General features: G+C 51.5%; 2 protein-coding genes across 6 annotated transcripts in view; both read left to right on the forward strand.

Annotated features, from left to right (window-relative positions):
• The first annotated feature begins 86 nt into the window (after positions 1-86).
• Positions 87-10,954, forward strand: Hsdl1 (hydroxysteroid dehydrogenase like 1). 3 transcript variants are annotated; one of them, XR_006146310.1, is made up of 7 exons: positions 108-130; positions 4,557-4,666; positions 6,344-6,569; positions 7,106-7,551; positions 7,744-7,971; positions 9,464-9,622; positions 10,942-10,954. XR_006146310.1 is itself a non-coding variant. In XM_042671467.1 (6 exons), the coding sequence occupies exons 3-6, from the start codon at positions 6,350-6,352 to the stop codon at positions 9,560-9,562; spliced, it is 993 nt and encodes a 330-aa protein (XP_042527401.1). In that variant the 5' UTR covers positions 87-130; positions 4,611-4,666; positions 6,344-6,349; the 3' UTR covers positions 9,563-10,497. The 3 variants fall into 3 exon arrangements, 2 of the variants coding, with proteins under 2 accessions (XP_042527401.1, XP_042527400.1); XM_042671467.1 differs by lacking the exon at positions 10,942-10,954 and having other exon boundaries at positions 87-130; positions 4,611-4,666; positions 9,464-10,497; XM_042671466.1 differs by lacking the exon at positions 10,942-10,954 and having other exon boundaries at positions 114-130; positions 6,345-6,569; positions 9,464-10,497.
• Positions 10,955-13,086: 2,132 nt separating this feature from the next.
• Mbtps1 (membrane bound transcription factor peptidase, site 1) overlaps positions 13,087-17,845 on the forward strand; it is a 57,152-nt gene continuing 52,393 nt past the window's right edge. For 2 of the 3 annotated variants that reach the window (XM_042671435.1, XM_042671433.1), the window contains exon 1: positions 13,089-13,218. The gene's annotated coding sequence lies outside the window, so the exon portion shown is untranslated. Of the gene's footprint in view, positions 13,219-17,845 lie in introns of all 3 variants that reach the window. The other variant, XM_042671436.1, reaches the window with a different exon arrangement.

Genomic DNA, 17,845 nt, shown 5'->3' on the forward strand with positions numbered 1-17,845 from the left:
GGGCCTGGCGCGGGCTCCGCCCCTCGGCGTGTAGGGCGGGTCACGTGGGCTCCACACGTGGGGCGGAGCCCAGGGGTGGCGGCGACGCGGGCGGCGGCCGCGCGGCTCGGGCGGGAGCGGCTCCCTGCAGGTACCGCGCCCCGCGCGTCCTCCGTCCCTCGCGGGTTCCCCCCCCGCCCCGCCCCGGGCGCGGCCTCGCCCTCTGCGGCCGGCCCCGCGCCCGAGCGCCCCGCGCCCCCTCCGCGGGGGCCTCCGCCTCCTCGGTCCCGAAGGGCTCGGCTCGAGTAGGTGCGGGGCCGTGGGTGCGGGGCTCCGGCGTGGAGTCAGTCGGGAATGGCGGTGCTCCCGGAGGAGGGCGCGGGGGGGGGGGCGGCGCGTGGCTGGCGGCGGGGGGGCGGGGACCCCGGGGGGAGCGGGGCCCGGGGGGCGCGGAGACCCCGGGGCGCGGGGGGAGCGGGGCCCGGGGGGCGCGGGGAGCGGGGGGAGCGGGGAGCGGGGGGAGCGGGCCCGGGGGGCGCGGAGACCCCGGGGCCCGGGGGGCGCGGGGCCCGGGGACCCCGGGGGGAGCGGAGACCCCGGGGCGCGGGGGGAGCGGGCCCGGGGGGCGCGGGGACCCCGGGAGGAGCGGAGACCCCGGGGCGCGGGGGGAGCGGGGAGCGGGGCACGGGGAGCGGGGGGGAGCGGGCCCGGGGGGCGCGGGGCCCGGGGAGCGCGTGGCTGGCGGGGGGGGGGCGGGGACCCCGGGGCCCGGGGGGAGCGGAGGCCCGGGGGGAGCGGAGGCCCGGGGGGAGCGGGGCCCGGGGGGAGCGGAGGCCCGGGGGAGCGGGGCCCGGGGGGAGCGGAGGCCCGGGGGGAGCGGGGCCCGGGGGGAGCGGGGCCCGGGAGGCCGGAGGAGCCTCGCGCACGGCCCCCACGCGCGGCCTGAGTGGTGCGCGGTGTCCGGCTCCCCAGGCCCGTCCCGCGTCAGTGCCTTATTCCCCCTGCACGGTGCGGTGGGCAGCCGCTGGTCGTCTGGTCCCCGAGGAGGCCGCCGTTTAAATGCAGCCCAGTGGCTCCATTGTCTTGGGTGTCGGCCCGGGCGTGGGGCGCCTTCTTATTTTAACGCCTCCTGTGTGTTGATGGGTACTGGGTGTTGGAAGAGAACCGTGGTCTTCCCGGGCGCCGGTGGCTCGTGCTTACAATCCTAACTACTCAGGGGATGGAGACGTGGAGGATTGTTGGAAAACATCCTGGGCAGCAAAGTCTGCAAGATTCCTTCTCTCAACCAGCAAAACTCAGAATTGGGCCCTGGCTCAAGTGATAGAGCTCCAGCCATTAGCAAAAAAGCGCGCGGGGAGGGGGGGGGGGCAGCACTCAGGCCCTGAGTTCAAGGTCCCCCCCCAAATAGTGAGGTTCACTCAAAGGAGTATTTTAGTCTGTTTATTAAATATTATTTGCGTAGCAGTGTGCCAGGAGTTGGGGAGTAATAATATTCAAGATATATGAGATTATATCACATCGTTACAAAAGTCCCACCAGGGTAAGAACTTATATCTGAATAGCAGAGCTGTAAGGTTTCTAGAAAATATTGTGGAGATGGCTTCATGACTTGGAGCTAAGGTAGTATTTCTGAAATAAAACAATCATGAACCTTCAAGGAGAAACACTGATACATTTTTCTCCATAGACAATTAAGACATTCATCAAATGCTGCAGAAAGAGACACAGAATATGCAGAGAACTTGCATCTAAAAGCTAAAGAATTTAAAAAAAATTGTACTGGGGTCTGAACTTGGCTTTGCTCTACCACCTGAGCCACTCCTTGGCCCTAGAGTCTTCCAATTCTCTGAGGAAAAAGAAGACAACACTGTGGGAAAAGAGGCACCAGATGGGAACAGATTTCATGGATTAAACAACAGTACATAAATGTGTAAAGAATTTCAGCCCCTTTGGGGATCAGAGAAGCCATGAGGTCTTCAGAATTTGGGGGCAGTTCCTCCTGTGCAGGGGAGGGACCTGGTCAGGGCAGATCCCAGGGGCTCCTGGCCTCTGGTATTGTTGGTTAACTAGACTGGCAGCTGCCATAGTAGGTTCTGCACACTTGAGTATATTTTTCAAATATCAGAAAAGTTTGCTTTAGATACAGTTCCTGTCCTCTGTCAGCCTGAACTGAGTATCATCCATGGCCCTGGAATTAATTATTTAAATGAATTAATCTTGCCAAAGACCTGGGCTACACATGGCGTGGCTCTAGGCAAGCACCTCAGCTCCTCGCTCCTGCTTCTGAGGAGACTCCAGTGCCTTCTGCTTGATGGCTCTTGCTTTGGGAACATGGCTACATTTCCAGCTTCCTTTCTACTATCCTAGCTGCCAGACTGACAGTTTATCCCTTTTCCCATTACCACAGAAACAACTTATAACCACACACACGTTTAATCTGAGTGTGCTGGCTCACACTCCTGCTCCTGAGCTATGTGGGAGCTGGAGATGTGGGAGTCCAGGTTTTACCAAACAGGCAGATAGCTCACGAGACATTTCAATGGCTAGGCCCAGTGCTGCTCACCCACCTGTGATCCTCGGACAGTAGTTGGGTACTGTGGTACATGCTGCCCATTCTAGAAGTTCTAGGTAGCCCAAGTCGGAGGATTGGAGCCCAGGGCAGCCCAGGGAAGAAAGCAAGCATCTCCTCTGAGAATAATAACCAATGTAGAAAGGGGGTAGAGGTGTGGCTCAAGTGGTAGCACACCAGCCTTTCAAGTGTGAGGCCCCAGCACTGCCAAACAAAAGACCCCCACAAGTTTAGCCTTAGGGTTTAGGGTTCTGAAGGTCAAAAGGCTAAGATTCATCTTGCTGGGCTAAATTGAAGGCACCCAACAGGGCTGGCTCCTCCTGGAGGAGAATCCTTTGTCTACTTTGCTGGCTTCGAGAGGCACCAGTCAGTCCTTGTCTGGTGACCCCATCTCTATCTTCACACCCTGTTGCGGGGGTACCATGAGATCACATGCTCTTGCATTCTGCCTCTGTGGTTCCATCTCCATGTTTGGTCTTCCTCTCTGTTCCAGGAGGAAGAGCAGAAGCACTTCCTCCTGGGCAGGGGTCCTTGGTCACACCTACAGATGCCCTTCTGCCATGCACGATGCTGTGTTGACTGGCATGCAGGTTGGATTGTTCAGCTGACCGTCCAGTCAGTGAGCCAGAGGCCTTGCTGCCCCTGCCCCCCCACCCCCCACAGGGTCTAATAGAAGAACTTGTGGGGATTACTTTACATAATCAGACTTCCAAAGGATTAGTGCAGCGTGGTGTCTGGCCGGGTGTGGCCGTCACTGAGCAGGGAGATGGGTTAGGACTGTTTCGGTGAGGGGCTGGGCATTCTTGGAATGTAATGTAATGGCTCTGGGGCAAGGCTGGCTTTCTTCTCCTGGAGATTACTTTCCATGGTGCATTGAAGGGTCAGGACTGGGAGGACAGTGTGGGTGATTTGCTGAAACTTCTCTGAATGGGGTCTGAGCAGATGTGGAAATGCAGCGAGGTCTGCCGAGGTCCGTGCTGTCCATCAGACCCCAGCCCAGGGCTCAGGCTGCCCCTCCCACCTCACCTGTCCCTCCCCAAATCAGTGCCCTCCTGCCTGCCCTGAAGATGAGTTCCACACAGCTACCTAGCTTGCTTGCTTGCTTGCTTCCTTTCTTTCTTTCTTTCTTTCTTTGTCTTTCTTTCTTTCTTTCTTTGTCTCTTTTCTCTTTCTCTCTTTCTTTCTTTCTTTCTCTCTTTCTTTCTCTCTCTCTTTCTTCCTTTCCTTCCTTCCTTCCTTCCTTCCTTCTTTCTTTCTTTCTTTCTTTCTTTCTTTCTTTCTTTCTTTCTTTCTTTCTTTCTTTCTTTCTTTCTTTCTTTCTTTCTTTCTTTCTTTCTTTCTTTCTTTCTTTCTTTCTTCTTTTGCCAATCCTGGGGCTTGAATTCAGAGCCTGGGCACTGTCCCTGAGTCTCTCTGTTCGAGGCTACGCTCTGCCTTCCTGCTTTTTCTGTGTATGTGGTGCTGAGGAATGGAACCCAGGGCTTCGTGCATGCCAGCAGGGAGAGGTGGGATGGCAGGTGAGGTGTCTTGGGAAACACAGCTGCCTGCCTGAGGCCCCTGGTGTTTTTGTTGCCATTCCCCCCAAGTTAATTTCCTCCAAACAGTCCATCTGTCCATTTGGTCGCATTACTGGGAGAAGAGGTGTAGGAAGGGGGCACTGGGGTTGGTGGACTGCCCAGACGCACCCCAGTGCCTCATTCTGAGATGCAGCCTGGTGGACTGGTCAGTGCTTCGTTCTGAGACAAAGGCGGGAGGCCAGGCACACCCTGGTGCCTTGTTCTGAAGTGAAAGTGGGTGGACTGACCAGCCCCCCCCAACTTGTTCTGAGACAAAGGCGGGTGGCCAGGTGCACCCCCTCCTGTGACTCATTCTGAGACAGGCAGGTGGACTGGGCAGGTGCGCCCCGTGCCGCGTTCTGAGATGAAGGCCATCTATGCCCCTGGTGCAGGAGAAGTTTTGTGTCTTCTCTGGAAAACTTGAATCTTAATGTTATGTAATGTCTTTCCAGCTGTGCTGTGAGGGAAAAGAAAGAAGTCTGTGTCTTGTTGGCTTTTGTTCACAGCTCGGCCTTCGGAGGACGTGGTCAGTGGTCAGAAGGTCCAGGCCCACGGAGAGAAGGTAAGAGAGCTGCAGCGGGACGCTTGGGAGCCCTTGATGTCTGACTCCTCCCCAGATGTTCCGGCTGTTGAGACAGTTGGGCTCCAGGGGCAGGAGTTTCCTCTCCACAGCTGTGGTGTGAGGTCCCCAGAGGCAGCCCTGGCCTCTGTCTTGGAGCTGCGCATGCACAGTGGGCACTGCACTCAGTGCGTGGTCCGCCCACAAGTGTGCCCACACCAGCCTACGGTCTGTACATGGGGCGTGCAGCTTCATTGAAAGTACTGTTCCAGCCCCCTGGACACACCCACACCACCAGAATAGGCTTCTATCCCAAGTGCTCAGTGGTCTGAAGTCCTCATTTTCTTCCTTTTCTTTCTTTGGGAATCTAGCCCATGCTAGGCACATGCTTTGCTTTGCCCCTGAGCTGCTCCTCCGCCTTGTCATTCTGTTACCCTTTAATTGAGAAGGCCTAACACAAGTAATTTTTCTTCCCCTCCCCTTCAATCCCTTCCCTTCTTTTTCCACCCAAGCTGGTCTTGAACTCCCCATCCTCCTGTCTCAGCCTCTTGAGTGCTGGGATTACAGTTTTGCACCATTGTGTCTGACTTGTGTTTGCTTTATATATATTCTGGAGTTTGATTAGTCATAATGAAGAAACACATGCTTTAAAAAAGCTATTTCAGGACCAGCTCATTTAGGATGGTTTAACATAGAGCTTGAAGTTTTAATACTTTTTCTTTCCTGTGTGTGTGGGGCAGGGGCTACTGGGATTGAACTCATGGCCTAGAGCTTGCTAGGCCAGTTTCTTTCACTTGGGCCAGCCTTGGACTGAGATATGAGTAACTGAAATTAACAGGTGTGAGCAGTGCATCCCCGGCCCTAACGCTTTTTCTTACAAGAAGTCAGTGTTTTGGCCGTTGGATATGGCTCTCATAATGATAACCACTCAGGCACTGTGGCCTCTGACTTCGCCTGTAGGTCATGCATCTCCTTGGTCAGCATCTCCAGCCGACCTCCGATGGCCAGCACATGTATACCCACCAGTCACATGATGTTTTCATCATCTGGTTAAGTGTCTGCCTCTTCACTCTTTGTTTATTTGCTTTAGGTTGTTTTGCCAAGACAGAGTGTCAGTGCATGGATAGCCCATGCTGGCCTCTAAATCACCATCCTCCTGCCTCAGCCTCCCAAACACTAACAGATTTGGCCACCTTACCCTTGTACAGAATGCTTTTCTGTGCAAGCTTGGTTTTGTCTAGGAGGATGCTAAGGTCATTAGGCTAGGGCCTTGCCCCACACAGCCTCTGCCTCCTCCACCGTGCCCGTGGCTATGGAGGCCTCTGTACTTGCTGACAACTCTCTATGAATTGAGCCTGTGTCTTTTGAGTCTGTCATCTTACTCTGCAGGAACAGGAATTAAAAAAAAAAAAAAAGAGTTCAGCACATTGTGCTTACTTCTTTCCCCACAACACATAGTATTAGCATCAGAATTTTAGGAGGAATCTGGGAATGTGGTAATTGTATTGATGAGTCTCCTGGGGAGAAAGGAACTTGTGGAGACCCAGGTATTAACTGAGCAGATCATCAGCTGGCAGGGTGCACAGGCCGCAGGCCTTGGAGGGGTCACTGTTACCTGAATGCAGGCATCAGGATATGTGTCCTGCGTGGTCCTTAAACACCTTTTTCCTGTCCCTGCAGGGTACCATGGCTGCTGTGGACAGCTTCTACCTCTTGTACAGAGAAATTGCCAGGTCTTGCAATTGCTACATGGAAGCCCTGGCATTGGTGGGAGCCTGGTACACAGCCAGGAAAAGCATCACCGTCATCTGTGACTTCTACAGCCTGGTCAGGCTGCACTTCATCCCACGCCTGGGCAGCAGGGCAGACCTGATGAAGCAGTACGGAAGATGGGCTGTCGTCAGTGGTAACCAGATTTTGTGTTCTTTCGTATTTTAAGCGGGAAGCTGTAGTCAAGGAGCTGTTGTGTTTGCTGCGATGTTTTCCCGTGAACAGGTGGTTAAGAGTGCCTATCCCCGCCTGCCCTCCTCTTCAAAAGACCTTGGCTCCGGGCAGCGTGCTGCCTTCCACCGCCTCATCTCAGCCTGAGGCAGTCGCACTTCCTGTCCCTCACATTCCCTTTTTGATTTTTGAATTTCCATCACAGTGTCCCAGAAAAGCACCTCCTGGTGCTCATACAAGCCAGATGGAAGTTTGGAAACAAACTCCTACTTCATCTCTTGCCCTTGTGCTGGGTGTCAAACAGCCCTGTCTGACTGTGGAGCGCTGGGGTGTCTGGCGCGCAGCCTTTGCATCCCTCATTCAGCATGCCCTTGCCCTGTGGGGGTGGAATGTGCACTCCCTGGGGTGCAGTCGTCTCTGTTGAACTGGCTGTGGGGAAGGAGGTTTCTTGTGAAGGTCCCTTGGAACAAGCACGCTCAGGTTTCTTGGCTTGCATTTCAGGTGCAGCAGATGGAATCGGAAAAGCCTATGCAGAAGAATTAGCGAGCCAAGGTCTCAACATTATCCTCATTAGTGGGAACAAAGAGAAGGTGCAGACTGTTGCCAAGGATATAGCCGACACCTACAAAGTAGAAACTGATGTTATAGTGGCAGACTTCAGCCGAGGACGAGAGATCTATGTTCCCATTCGAGAAGCCCTGAAAGACAGGGACGTTGGCATCTTGGTAAATGACGTGGGCGTGTCCTACCCCTACCCGCAGTATTTTGCTCAGGTCTCAGAGGACAAGCTCTGGGACATCATAAATGTCAACATTGCTGCTGCTAGTTTGCTGGTCCACATGGTGTTGCCAGGAATGGTGGAGAGGAAGAGGGGCGCCATCGTTACCATCTCGTCTGGCTCTTGCTGTAAACCTACTCCACAGCTGGCTGCGTTTTCTGCATCGAAGGTCAGTTTTTCCTTCCCAGAAAATGAAATCCTCAAACGACAGGCCGTTTATTTACAGCCATGAGCTCTTTTCCAGCAGCTCCTGTTTGCTTAGGCTGTATTTTTTTCTGGAATGATAATAAGCAAGTCTTCTCTCCCTCCACACTTGCTTCCATGTTTCCTCTTAAGAGCTGCCTCCTCCTCTTTCTTCCAGGCTTACTTAGACCACTTCAGCAGAGCCTTGCAGTATGAGTATGCTTCTAAAGGAATCTTTGTACAGAGTCTAATTCCTTTCTACGTAGCCACCAACGTGGCTACACCTGGCAGCTTTCTGCACCGATGCCCCTGGCTGGTGCCTTCACCTAAGGTATACGCACATCATGCAGTTTCTACTCTGGGGATTTCGAAGAGGACCACGGGATACTGGTCCCACTCCATTCAGGTAGGGTGGCTTCTAAGCTTGCTCAGTGACACACGGGCCAGGGTGGAGAGGGGAGGACTGTGCATGCTGACTGTACTCACAGTCTCAGCTTACAACATGAAGATGCTCTCAGCCTGTCTGACAGCTACAGATGGAACACACACACTGCCTTAGTGGGAGAGGGTGGGGGCCGGAGTGAGAAGGCTGGGCGGGAACTCCATAGTGAAGACTCCAGCACTACTCGAAGGGTGACCTCCAAGTGAACCTCAAGGTGAAAAGCCTGAGACCCCAAGATAGTGCACATCTCCCTCACATGACCATGACCTCCAGAGTGTCTCTGTATTCTTGGACTCATTTGTTCAGGCAGCAAAGTTTGTTGTTTAAAATTTGTTGTTCAGACATGACAAAGACCTAGGTCTGTTAAGAGAATCTTGGCTTTGTTAAATATTTAAATAGTTAAATATTTAAAATTATGATTCTGAGTATTAGGGAGAGAACTCAGTGATTTATAACAACTGGTTTGTGGTTCATTCAGTAATTTGTGCTTTATTATCTAGCATAGAAACTAGCTGTGCACTAATTCAGACTTTTTTAATACTTGGAGGTTTCTTCCCTCCCTCCCTTTCTTTTTCTTTTTTCTTTTTTTTTTTTTCTGCTTAGGCTCACCTCAAACTTTGGTCCTTCCAACCTCAGCCTCTAGTACTGTGTAATTTATATGCACCAGTGTTCTAGTCGCAAACCTTGTGTGCACGGATGAGCTCCTTAGAGTGTTCTCCTGAGTGTTTATGAAGCTCATTTGATTCCTGAGGTAGATTCCCCCCACAGAACTGTTCCATTTCCACCTTTTCAATATCATTTTTATTTTACTCAAATTATTTCCAATATTATCAATCTGTTGTGCGACATCCCTGTGTCATTAGGAACCAGCAACACCCAGTGTGACAGCCAGACGTGTTTCCAGACACTGCCATCTCTGGCTGGGATGGGTCGAGACCCCTCCTGGTTCCCTGAGCCCCTTCCTCATGTCCCCAGCCACCTTTTCAAGTACTAGAGTTTCTTAGTTCTCCTTTAAGTATGTTCCAGCCTGTCCCCCGAAGTCGGCTCTTCGTGGACTACTAACCTGTTAGTAACTGTTCATCCCATGTGAGATAAAGATGGCATTGGCAACCACACACATCATTCTAGACAGGATGTGCGCATGCACGTGTGTGTGTGTGTGTGTGTGTGTGTGTGTGCGCGTGTGTGTGTGTGTGTGTGTGTGTGGTGTGCGGGGGGTGGGGGGGACGGGGGGAGAAGGGAAGGAGAGATAGTAACAACTTAAGTTGATCACATCTGCTTGTTCCGCAATGATTATAGGATCGTGTCTTCTGCAAAAGTTGTTCCATACAAACCAGGGGCTGGCTTTCTCCCTTGTCCTTAGTAAGGTTGCAGCTATTTGTCTGATAAATCATGTGCATGAGTGTTGATGGCTTTGGACTCTAACCTTCAGCTTTTTTTTCTCTCTCATTTTCAGTTTCTCTTTGCACAGTACATGCCCGAATGGCTGTGGGTATGGGGCGCAAACCTGCTCCACCGATCCTTACGTAAGCAGGCCTTGTCCTGCATGGCCTGAGCCTGCGCTGGGAGCCTGCAGTGTTCCCACGTTTGGAGAAACACATATAACTTCTGTGCTGTATTTTCTTTCATTGCTGATTATCTGGCACACTGATTCCTCATTTGCAAAGCAGACTTTGAGAGTGCTGTGAAAAGCTCTTGGGCCACAGGTGTGGCACAGAGCACAGTGCCAGCCGCCCGGGCGGGGAGCTGGGGGAGGGGCCTCAGTGTGGCTTTGCCTCCCACTGCCCAGCAGTGGTGTGACTCACGTCTATCCACGGTGTGTGTCATCATGTTGTCGTCTTCATAAGAGCCCCAGCAATCTCACCCCATGTCACCTGGTGGCGCCTACCGCTGCTGCTGTTGCTTTTTAAGGGAGTTACTTATTTTCTCCTGGTAGGCGACTGTGGGGTTCTCAGATGTTCACTAGGAAGACCATTGCAAAGCAGAGGGCCTCAGCGTGGACGCGTATATGGCGCCAAGGCAGCGGCTGTGGTGGGTGTGTGGAGATGCCACCCTTCCCTGAGGGCCCAGAGGACCGCGTGTGCTGTGTGCATTATGTTTCTGAGCAGCTTTATTTATGGTTGTGTTTTAAAGAGAGGACTTGTCCAGATGACATAAGTGGAACCTTCCAGGGTATGAGAAGTCTGTCCTCCTCTTGGTCCTATGAACCAGCCCCCAGCCTGTGCTGTAGGTTACCATGTCTCACCCTGCTCCTCTACAGTGCTGTCTTTGTTCCTAGATTTGGTCTGCATCAGGTAACCCTCAGTCAGCTTTTGATTATTGTGGATAGGTAGCGACTTCCCAGTGTGACATCCAGCCCTCAGAGCTTGTTCTGTCTGATTTTCATACACTTTTCTATGTCGTCCTACTGCATTCCCCTGATGTCATGGATGTAAACATCAAGTATTTATGGAATTGTAGTTAAAAATATGGACACATTATGTGTGTGATCCAATGTATTGTATCTGTTAAATAGTAATTTAGAAGCTCACTTTTGGCCTCTGTAGTGGCCTTGTGCATTACATAGTGAATGCTTTTATTGGTGTGAAGACAAATGGGTGGGTGCAGCCCCCCACTGTACAGGTTAGTTTTGGACCTACTGTGAGATGGCTTTAGTTCAGATCTTAGGAAGCCCGTAGTCCTCAAGGGCCACGCTCCTAGTGTCATGTCCCTATGCAAACATGGCAGAAGGTGCAGAATTAAAACTCAAGAGGTTACTACTGTGATGCCAATGCTGGGATATAATATTGTGATACATAGTAATAATACAGTACTGTGATGTGAAAGCTGGGAACTTGGTTGGCAGTGGGGACTGGTAGAGCTATGTGGGTGTTCTGTCAGTGGTGAGGTGGCCTATGTGCTTTTAAACTCTTGGGCCTGCAACCTTGCCCATAGCATCTCCAGCTGAGACATACACCTGGAAGGTGTTCCTGCTGAAGTTCTGAAGTTCTTTCACTCCTAAATCATGTGTTCAAAGATGTGAAAACTATGCTTGAAGATACTGTATGGCAGCAAAGGATTCAGCACAGATGACTCAAATTCCTCTTCTTGTTGCATGGATGAGAACATTGTTGATGTGAAATAAGTACCAGCAACTTTGTGTAAAAACTGTCAGGCTGGGTGTGGTGGTGCATGCCTGTGACTCCAGCACTCTGGATGGTGAGGTAGGATCTAGAGTTCTAGGACAGCCTAGACTCGTAGATCTGGTGCCAGTCATGTGTAAAGTTCTGTGGTGTGGTAGGATGTCCTTGCAGCTTCTCCCCTTGGCAGACTCAGCCAGAAGGGCTGATTGGGGCAGCTGTGGGCAGTTTGTCCCTCCTTTCAGCATAGGATCAACACAGAGACTGCTTAGGTTTTCTAGCCCTGGTAAAGAGCTTTCTCCCCTGGAAGCTTGTTGGAGAATTCATCAGACCGTGACGTTTCCAGCCAGTGTTAAGGATGTGGGGCATCTGCGTCTTGGAGATGGAATCTGCAGGTGGAACAATAAAAGCATTGCATTTCCTTGGAAAAGATTTTGTTGTCAATGTTTGTCAGCTGATGGTTTGGAAAGAGGGTTCTTCTTGTGGAGATGATGGGAAGAATTAATCTGAGAGCGTGTGTGGCTGTAATTCACTAGAATGATGTTGCCGTGACAATGGTATACCTGCCCCGGGCCTGGGAAGCCCAGGGTGCCAAGTGGCTCCTGATCTCTGCTTAGCTGTGTGTACAGTGAAGTTTTTCTTTATTTTTGAAACAGGTCTGTTTGTAACCCAGATTGGCCTTGAACTACTTTGTAGCCCAGCTACAAAGTTGGACTCCAACTCTCTGTCCTCCTGCCTCAGCCTCCCGAGTGCTGAGATTACAGGTGTGTACCGCCACACCTGCTATGAGGGGGGGAGGTGTGATCAATGATTTTGGCAGCATGGACATGGTGGCTTGCTCTGAGCCACTGTAGTCAGGTGGTAGGGATGAGCCCAAGTAATGGGTTCTTGCACAAGATGAGTCTGGCATGGTCATTGGAGTTACTTCCACCCAGCCATCACTAAGGGGCAGGACCATGGGGCAGCAGGTGCTGGGCTGGCCAGGCTGCCTCATTGCCTTCCTAAAATGTAATCCTGACAGCTGCCTTCGGTGGATTCTCACTCATGAAGTTGTGGAGATTTTTCTTTTTCTTTTGGCAGGACTGGAGTTTGAACTCAGCCTGATGCTTGCTAGCCTAATGCTTTTACCACATAAGCCAAGCTCCCACATCCCTTTTTGCTTTTTTGTTTAAATAGAGTCTTCTGCTTTTGCCCAGGATTTGCCTCAGACTGCAATCCTCTTACCTGTGCATTTTTTTTTTGTAGCTAAGATTACAGATGTGAATCTCCATATTCAATATGTTTGTTGGGATGGGGTCTTGCCATTTGTTTTGGGAGGAGGGGGCCTGGCTGGCTTCCTGATCTCTGCCTCCCAAATGGATGGTATCCCAGACTTGAGCCCATACACCTGGCCCGCCCCCCAGCACCTCTTCACATCTGTGTCAAGGCTGAAGCTCATGCTTGAAGCTGCCTACGAGACGGCTCCCAGCACCGCCAGCTGCAGGGCCACTTAACCTCGGGCATCTTTTGCTTCTGAAGTAGCCTGGGAGCCCCGGAGTCCCCCGGTTCAGCCGCTGCCTTTGGCTGTTTCTATTTCAAATAGCTCCGCTTCGCGGGACTGCAGATCCTCTTCTGTACGGGGACCCTGGTCTGGGAGGTTGCGGTAGGGCTGGGAACGGTGGTAGCCCGGGCGGGACCCTTTACCCGGCGCTTGCTGGTCCCTAGGTTCCGGGAGGGGCGGGGGGGCGGGTGGAGGCTGTGTGACCCCTCGACCTGGGCTGATCCCAGAAGAGCACTTCCGGCCCCGGAGGGCCCAGGTGCGCCCTCGCCGCCGCCGGCCACGCCCGCCCGCCCGCAGCCCCGCGCGCAGCCCCGGGCCTCAAACGCCGCGAGACCTCCGTCCCTCCCCGCGGCCCCCGGCGCCTGGAGCGCGCACGCAGGGTACGCAGGGCACGCAGGGTGGACGCCGTCCGCCGTGGGTCTCCCCGCTACACCACGGGCCAAGTCTCGCGAGAGTTGTGAGTAAACAGCCCCGAATGGAGAGCCGAGGCGCGTTTGCGGCGGAGGCGCCGTTTCTCCGGGCCCGCCGACCCCGAGCCTGAGGCGGCGGCAGGTACGTCATCCGCGCGCCGCGCCCGCCGTCCCGCCGTCCCGCCGTCCCGCCGCTGCGCCTCAGAGGCCGCGCCCGGGGCCGGGGCCCGAGGCCGCCGTGCTCCCCGCGGCCCCGCACTGCGGCGGCCGGCCGGGCGGGCGGGCGGACCACGGCCCCGGGCGGCCGAGCGGGCGGGCGGGCGGGCGGACCACGGCCCCGGGCGGCCGCGCGCCGTTCGGACCCCCGGGCCGGTTCGCCATCTCTTCCCGTGAGGTACACTTGAGCGGGGCGAGGCGGCGGGCCCGGCCCCGGCCGCTGCCCGCCTGCGGGAGCCGGGGAGGCGGGCGCGAGGTCCGGCGGGGGTCTCCCGGCCCTGCGCCGGGTGGCAGCAGCCCGCGCGCGCGGGCCCCGGCGCCGACCTCGGCGGACGGCCGCCCCGCGCTGGACGCGGAGCCCGCGGCTCGCGGCTCCCCGCGCGGAGTGACGCCGCCCCCCGGCCGCAGTCGGAGACCGGAGACTTCCTTTCCTTGTGCTCCCGGGGGTTTGAAGTCGGCCCCGAGCCGCGGCCCCGCCCCCGGGCCTCGTCCTACGGGGCGTCGGGCCGTAAAGCCCCCTTTTCAAGCGTACTCGCCAGCGTTACTCACCTGACTCCGAGTGAATGTGCCGCGTGGTGCGGTCGGCCCCGCGAGCCACTGTGGGACCACGTCCTGCCACCCCAGAGACGCCTGGCACCCGCCTGCCGTCGGCCCCCATTTCCGGCCGGCTTTCCCAGGGTTGCCTTTTGCACTCAGCATCTCCTGCCTGTGGCCTCTGGGTCTGGCAGCCTTCCCGCAGAGCCAGGTGTTGAAGGTGCGTCCGTCAGTGCTCCTCCCTTGTTATTGTGGAAGGGCGTTTGTCAGATGGAGAGCACACAGGTTGTTCAACCACGCGGAACACTTTTTCCCCAGCAAAATTTTCTGCTCTAGTCGATGATGGCAGGAGCTGATGGTGGGAGCTGATGGCCCAATCCACCTCTGTCCCTGAAGTCTCTACTGAATTCCCAGACACCCCTTATAATCAAGGGTGGTTGTTTCTAAAAAAGTGAGCTCTAAGGCAGCGCTTGAAGAACCTTGGGAACACTAGGAATGAGTTTCATTATCGCTCCCAATTCCTGTGTTCTTTGGTTCTCTTCCATCTGTCTGGCTGGACTGCTGCCTTTCAATTTGTGTGGCTGCCACAGGGTGACAGACAAAGAGAGTAACACAACTAGAAGGACCTAGTTAGTGACCTGCACCTCTCCCTCTCAAAGGGTTTATAGCAAGTTCTTACTTCAGGAGGGAGTCGTATTTTATTAGCAGATTGGTGAGCTGAAGTACTAACAAGAAGCCAGAACTTAGGTTTGGTATTTGGATAAAAAGAGATGAAGGGTCTCTTCCCTTTCTTTGTCTTTGAGGCAGGTTTAGGAAGTGATTAAAAAAAAAAAGGCTGGTATGTCTTCCTTTGTGGACTAGTTTGTTCTGACATGTTGCAGAGATCTTTTTGCTATATTTATTAATCTTGACAATGTCTTTTTGCTTAAAGAAATGAATTTAAAATGAGGAAAGTAGATAGTTTGGAGGCACTTCATGTGGCTGGTATTGCCAGATGATCAAAGGATAAGCAAAGGCTGCTAGGAATCGAGAAATACATGAAGGATGTAGGATGGCTATATAAATAACATAAAAGTCAATGACACAGTAAACCCAGGGTTATCTGTTGACACAAGGGCTACAGTACAGATCTCTTTCTTTTTCTTTCTTCCTTTTTTTTTTTTTTAAATATAGAACTAAATTAGACGTAGTAACATTCAGGAGGTTGAGGCAGGATGATTTTGAGTTGGGGGCTATTTTCAGCTACATAGTGCGTTTGAGGCCAGCTTTGGTGACCTGGTAAGGCCCTGTCTCAAAAACAAAAAAACAGGGCTAGGAAGGTGGCTTAGTGGTAGAGTGCTTGCTTTGAATGCATGAGACTCTGGGTTTCATTCCTCAGCACCACATAAGCAGAAAAAGCCGGCAGTGGAGCTATGGCTCAAGTGGTAGAGCGCTAACCTTGAGCTGAAGAGCTGAGGGACAGTGCCCAGGCCGAGTTCAGGCCCCATGACTGACAAAAAAAAAAACAACAAAAAAACCCCACAAAAAACAAACACCAGGTGTTATTGTGCATAACTGTAATCCCTGCTACTCAAGAGGTGAGTCCAGTTCCAGGCCAGCCTGAGCAAACGTTAAGGAGATCTCATCTCCTGTTGGTGCATGTCTGCTATCTTAGCTACAAAAGTTTGAAGAATAACTGTCTGAAAACCAACTAGCAGGAAGTGTTGAGGGGGCATAACTCAAAGAGTAGAGTGACTGTCCAATAAGCATGAGACCCCAAAACACTCACACATAACAACAAAAAACCCTGCAACTTACTGATGGTCAGAATGTGCCAGAAGAAATAGTTCAATCAGACTTAAGTATATACCTTTATTTTAAGATTTTTAAGTATATACCTTTATTTTAAGATAGTATGTACTGACATTGCTTAATTGCTAGCCTGTTAAACAATGGTAATATTTCAAGTATGTAATTAGTTAGGGAAGTGGTAGCTATGTAGCCAGCTTTTAATTAAAGTGGTTAGTACCCTTGCATGGCTTAAACATTCATTCTTCCTGGAGCTATCTCAGTAACTAGCTTATTAGAATGCAAGACTTGGCTTCATAATTAGATGATTATCCCTGTGATACAAATAATGTCCTCTACCTGAATTAGGTCTTAAAAGTATTTCCAGATAATTTCCGATGTCTTTAAGTTACACCAAAAGTATAGTCTTTGTGATATTCTTCTATTATGCTAATTATAAGTAAAGAATCTTAGAGCAGATATTAACTGACAGACAGGAAGACCATTTGTTTACCAAGGTAATAAATTTTCTTTATTTTGTGTCATTTTACACACATTTCATCCTGTCTTATTTCTGGTACATGGGATTTGAACTATGTCTTTTTCATTCATTTAGTATTTGATGTAATTTCCTTTTTCCTTTTTTTTTTTTTTTTTTTTTTTGTGCTATTCCTCAGGATCTGGGCGCTGTCCCTGAGTCTTTTTTGCTCATAGCTAGCAGTCTACTGGTTGAGCCACAGCTCCACTTCTGGCTTTTTGGCAACTAAGTGGAGATAAGAATCTCATGGGCATAGGACTTAACTGCCTGGTCTTATTCATATGGCGATCCTCACATCTCAGCCTCTCCTGAGTCGCTCATATGACAGGTGGGTTAGAGGAACAGTCAGGCTCATGAAAGATCGTCTTTTAGGTATTCCTTTTATGCACCTACAAGAGATCTTGTACATCAAGAATTCCTAGAAATTAAATCTAATTAGCCTTGGTAGATCCAGAAGCACATTAATTAGGCCCAAGAGAAGATGATATACCAGTGGGAGCCAGCGAGATGGTGAACGTTTTCAAAGGGTGCCTTTTTCTTAGGCTTCTGTCAGGACAGTTTAAAATTGCTGCACAGCATTCCCTAGTGTAGATGAACCATAATTATTTCAACTTTCCCTACTATTGCACATTTAGATGATCTCTAATTTTTCCCATTTTTATTGTGTCCTCAGTCGTAAATGGTTATATGCTTTCAGGTTCACGTGTTGGGATGGAGTTCAGAGGATTTTAGAAAGGCAGGCTCCTCCTTCTAACTCTGTGTCCTCTGCAGACAGAAGGTTTCAGTTCCCAGCTAGCTTTCCCTCTTGCTAGCATGGCATGGGGTCCTGGGCAAGTGGCTTAGCTCCCCTGGGCCTGATATCTCTTCTGAAAATATTACAATAGCAGGCTGTTGTGATGATTAAATGAATTATACATGCAAATTACTTAGAATAGCACTGGCCACATAAGAAATGATCCATTAGTGTCAGGTTTTTGCTATTACTGGATTTATTAGGCCAAACCCTGAAGCTATGTACATTTTAAGGGTTTTGGAAAATTGCTGTTCTAACAAACGTTCTAACAGTTTTGTTTTTTATATTTACCAGTAACACATTAGATTACATCTATTATTAGGTTTGTTGAATTGTATTATTTATTCATTTATTGGTGGCAGTATGATGAACTTGGGACCCTCACGCATACTAGGCAGGTGGTCCACCACTTAAGCCAACACCCCAGCCATTTTTGCTTTTGTTATTTTTAAAAATAGGGTCTCACTTTTGCCCTGGCTGGGCCCTTGCTTCTGTTTATGCCTTCTGTAGCTGTAGCAGGGATGACAGGGACAAGCCACCATGCCCAGCTAAAATTGGTTGAGGTGGAGTCTTCTGAACTTTTTGCCTGAGCTGGCTTTAAACAGTGGTGCTCTCAATCTCAGCCTCTTGAATATCTAGGATTACAGGCATGAGCCACCATACATACCTGGCTTGAATTTGTTTTGTTTTGTTTTTGAGACAGGGTCTCACTTTGTAGCCCAGGATGGCCTGGAACTTGAAATACTCCTGCCTCAGCCTCCTGAGTCCTGGGATTACAGGTATGCACCCTCATGCTGTTTGGGTTAGCTGAATTCTTAAACTTATTATATACTGAGTACTTCAACTTTTTTTTTTAAAGATATCACTTTTATAATGTTAATCATACAAACCCAGGTTAATTTTAACAGGGTTTGTGTTGTG

Source organism: Dipodomys spectabilis, unplaced genomic scaffold (genome assembly GCF_019054845.1).
Source record: "Dipodomys spectabilis isolate Male_0828 unplaced genomic scaffold, ASM1905484v1 ptg000628l, whole genome shotgun sequence".
Classification (NCBI taxonomy): domain Eukaryota; kingdom Metazoa; phylum Chordata; class Mammalia; order Rodentia; family Heteromyidae; genus Dipodomys; species Dipodomys spectabilis.

Bases quoted from the DNA above. Each gene is read 5' to 3' on its own strand.
- Hsdl1 (XM_042671467.1), top strand. From the start codon at position 6,350: ATGGCTGCTGTGGACAGCTTCTACCTCTTGTACAGAGAAATTGCCAGG. The intron at 6,570-7,105 runs GTAACCAGATTT...CTTGCATTTCAG, and splicing joins AAGATGGGCTGTCGTCAGTG to GTGCAGCAGATGGAATCGGA. The intron at 7,552-7,743 runs GTCAGTTTTTCC...TCTTTCTTCCAG, and splicing joins CTGCGTTTTCTGCATCGAAG to GCTTACTTAGACCACTTCAG.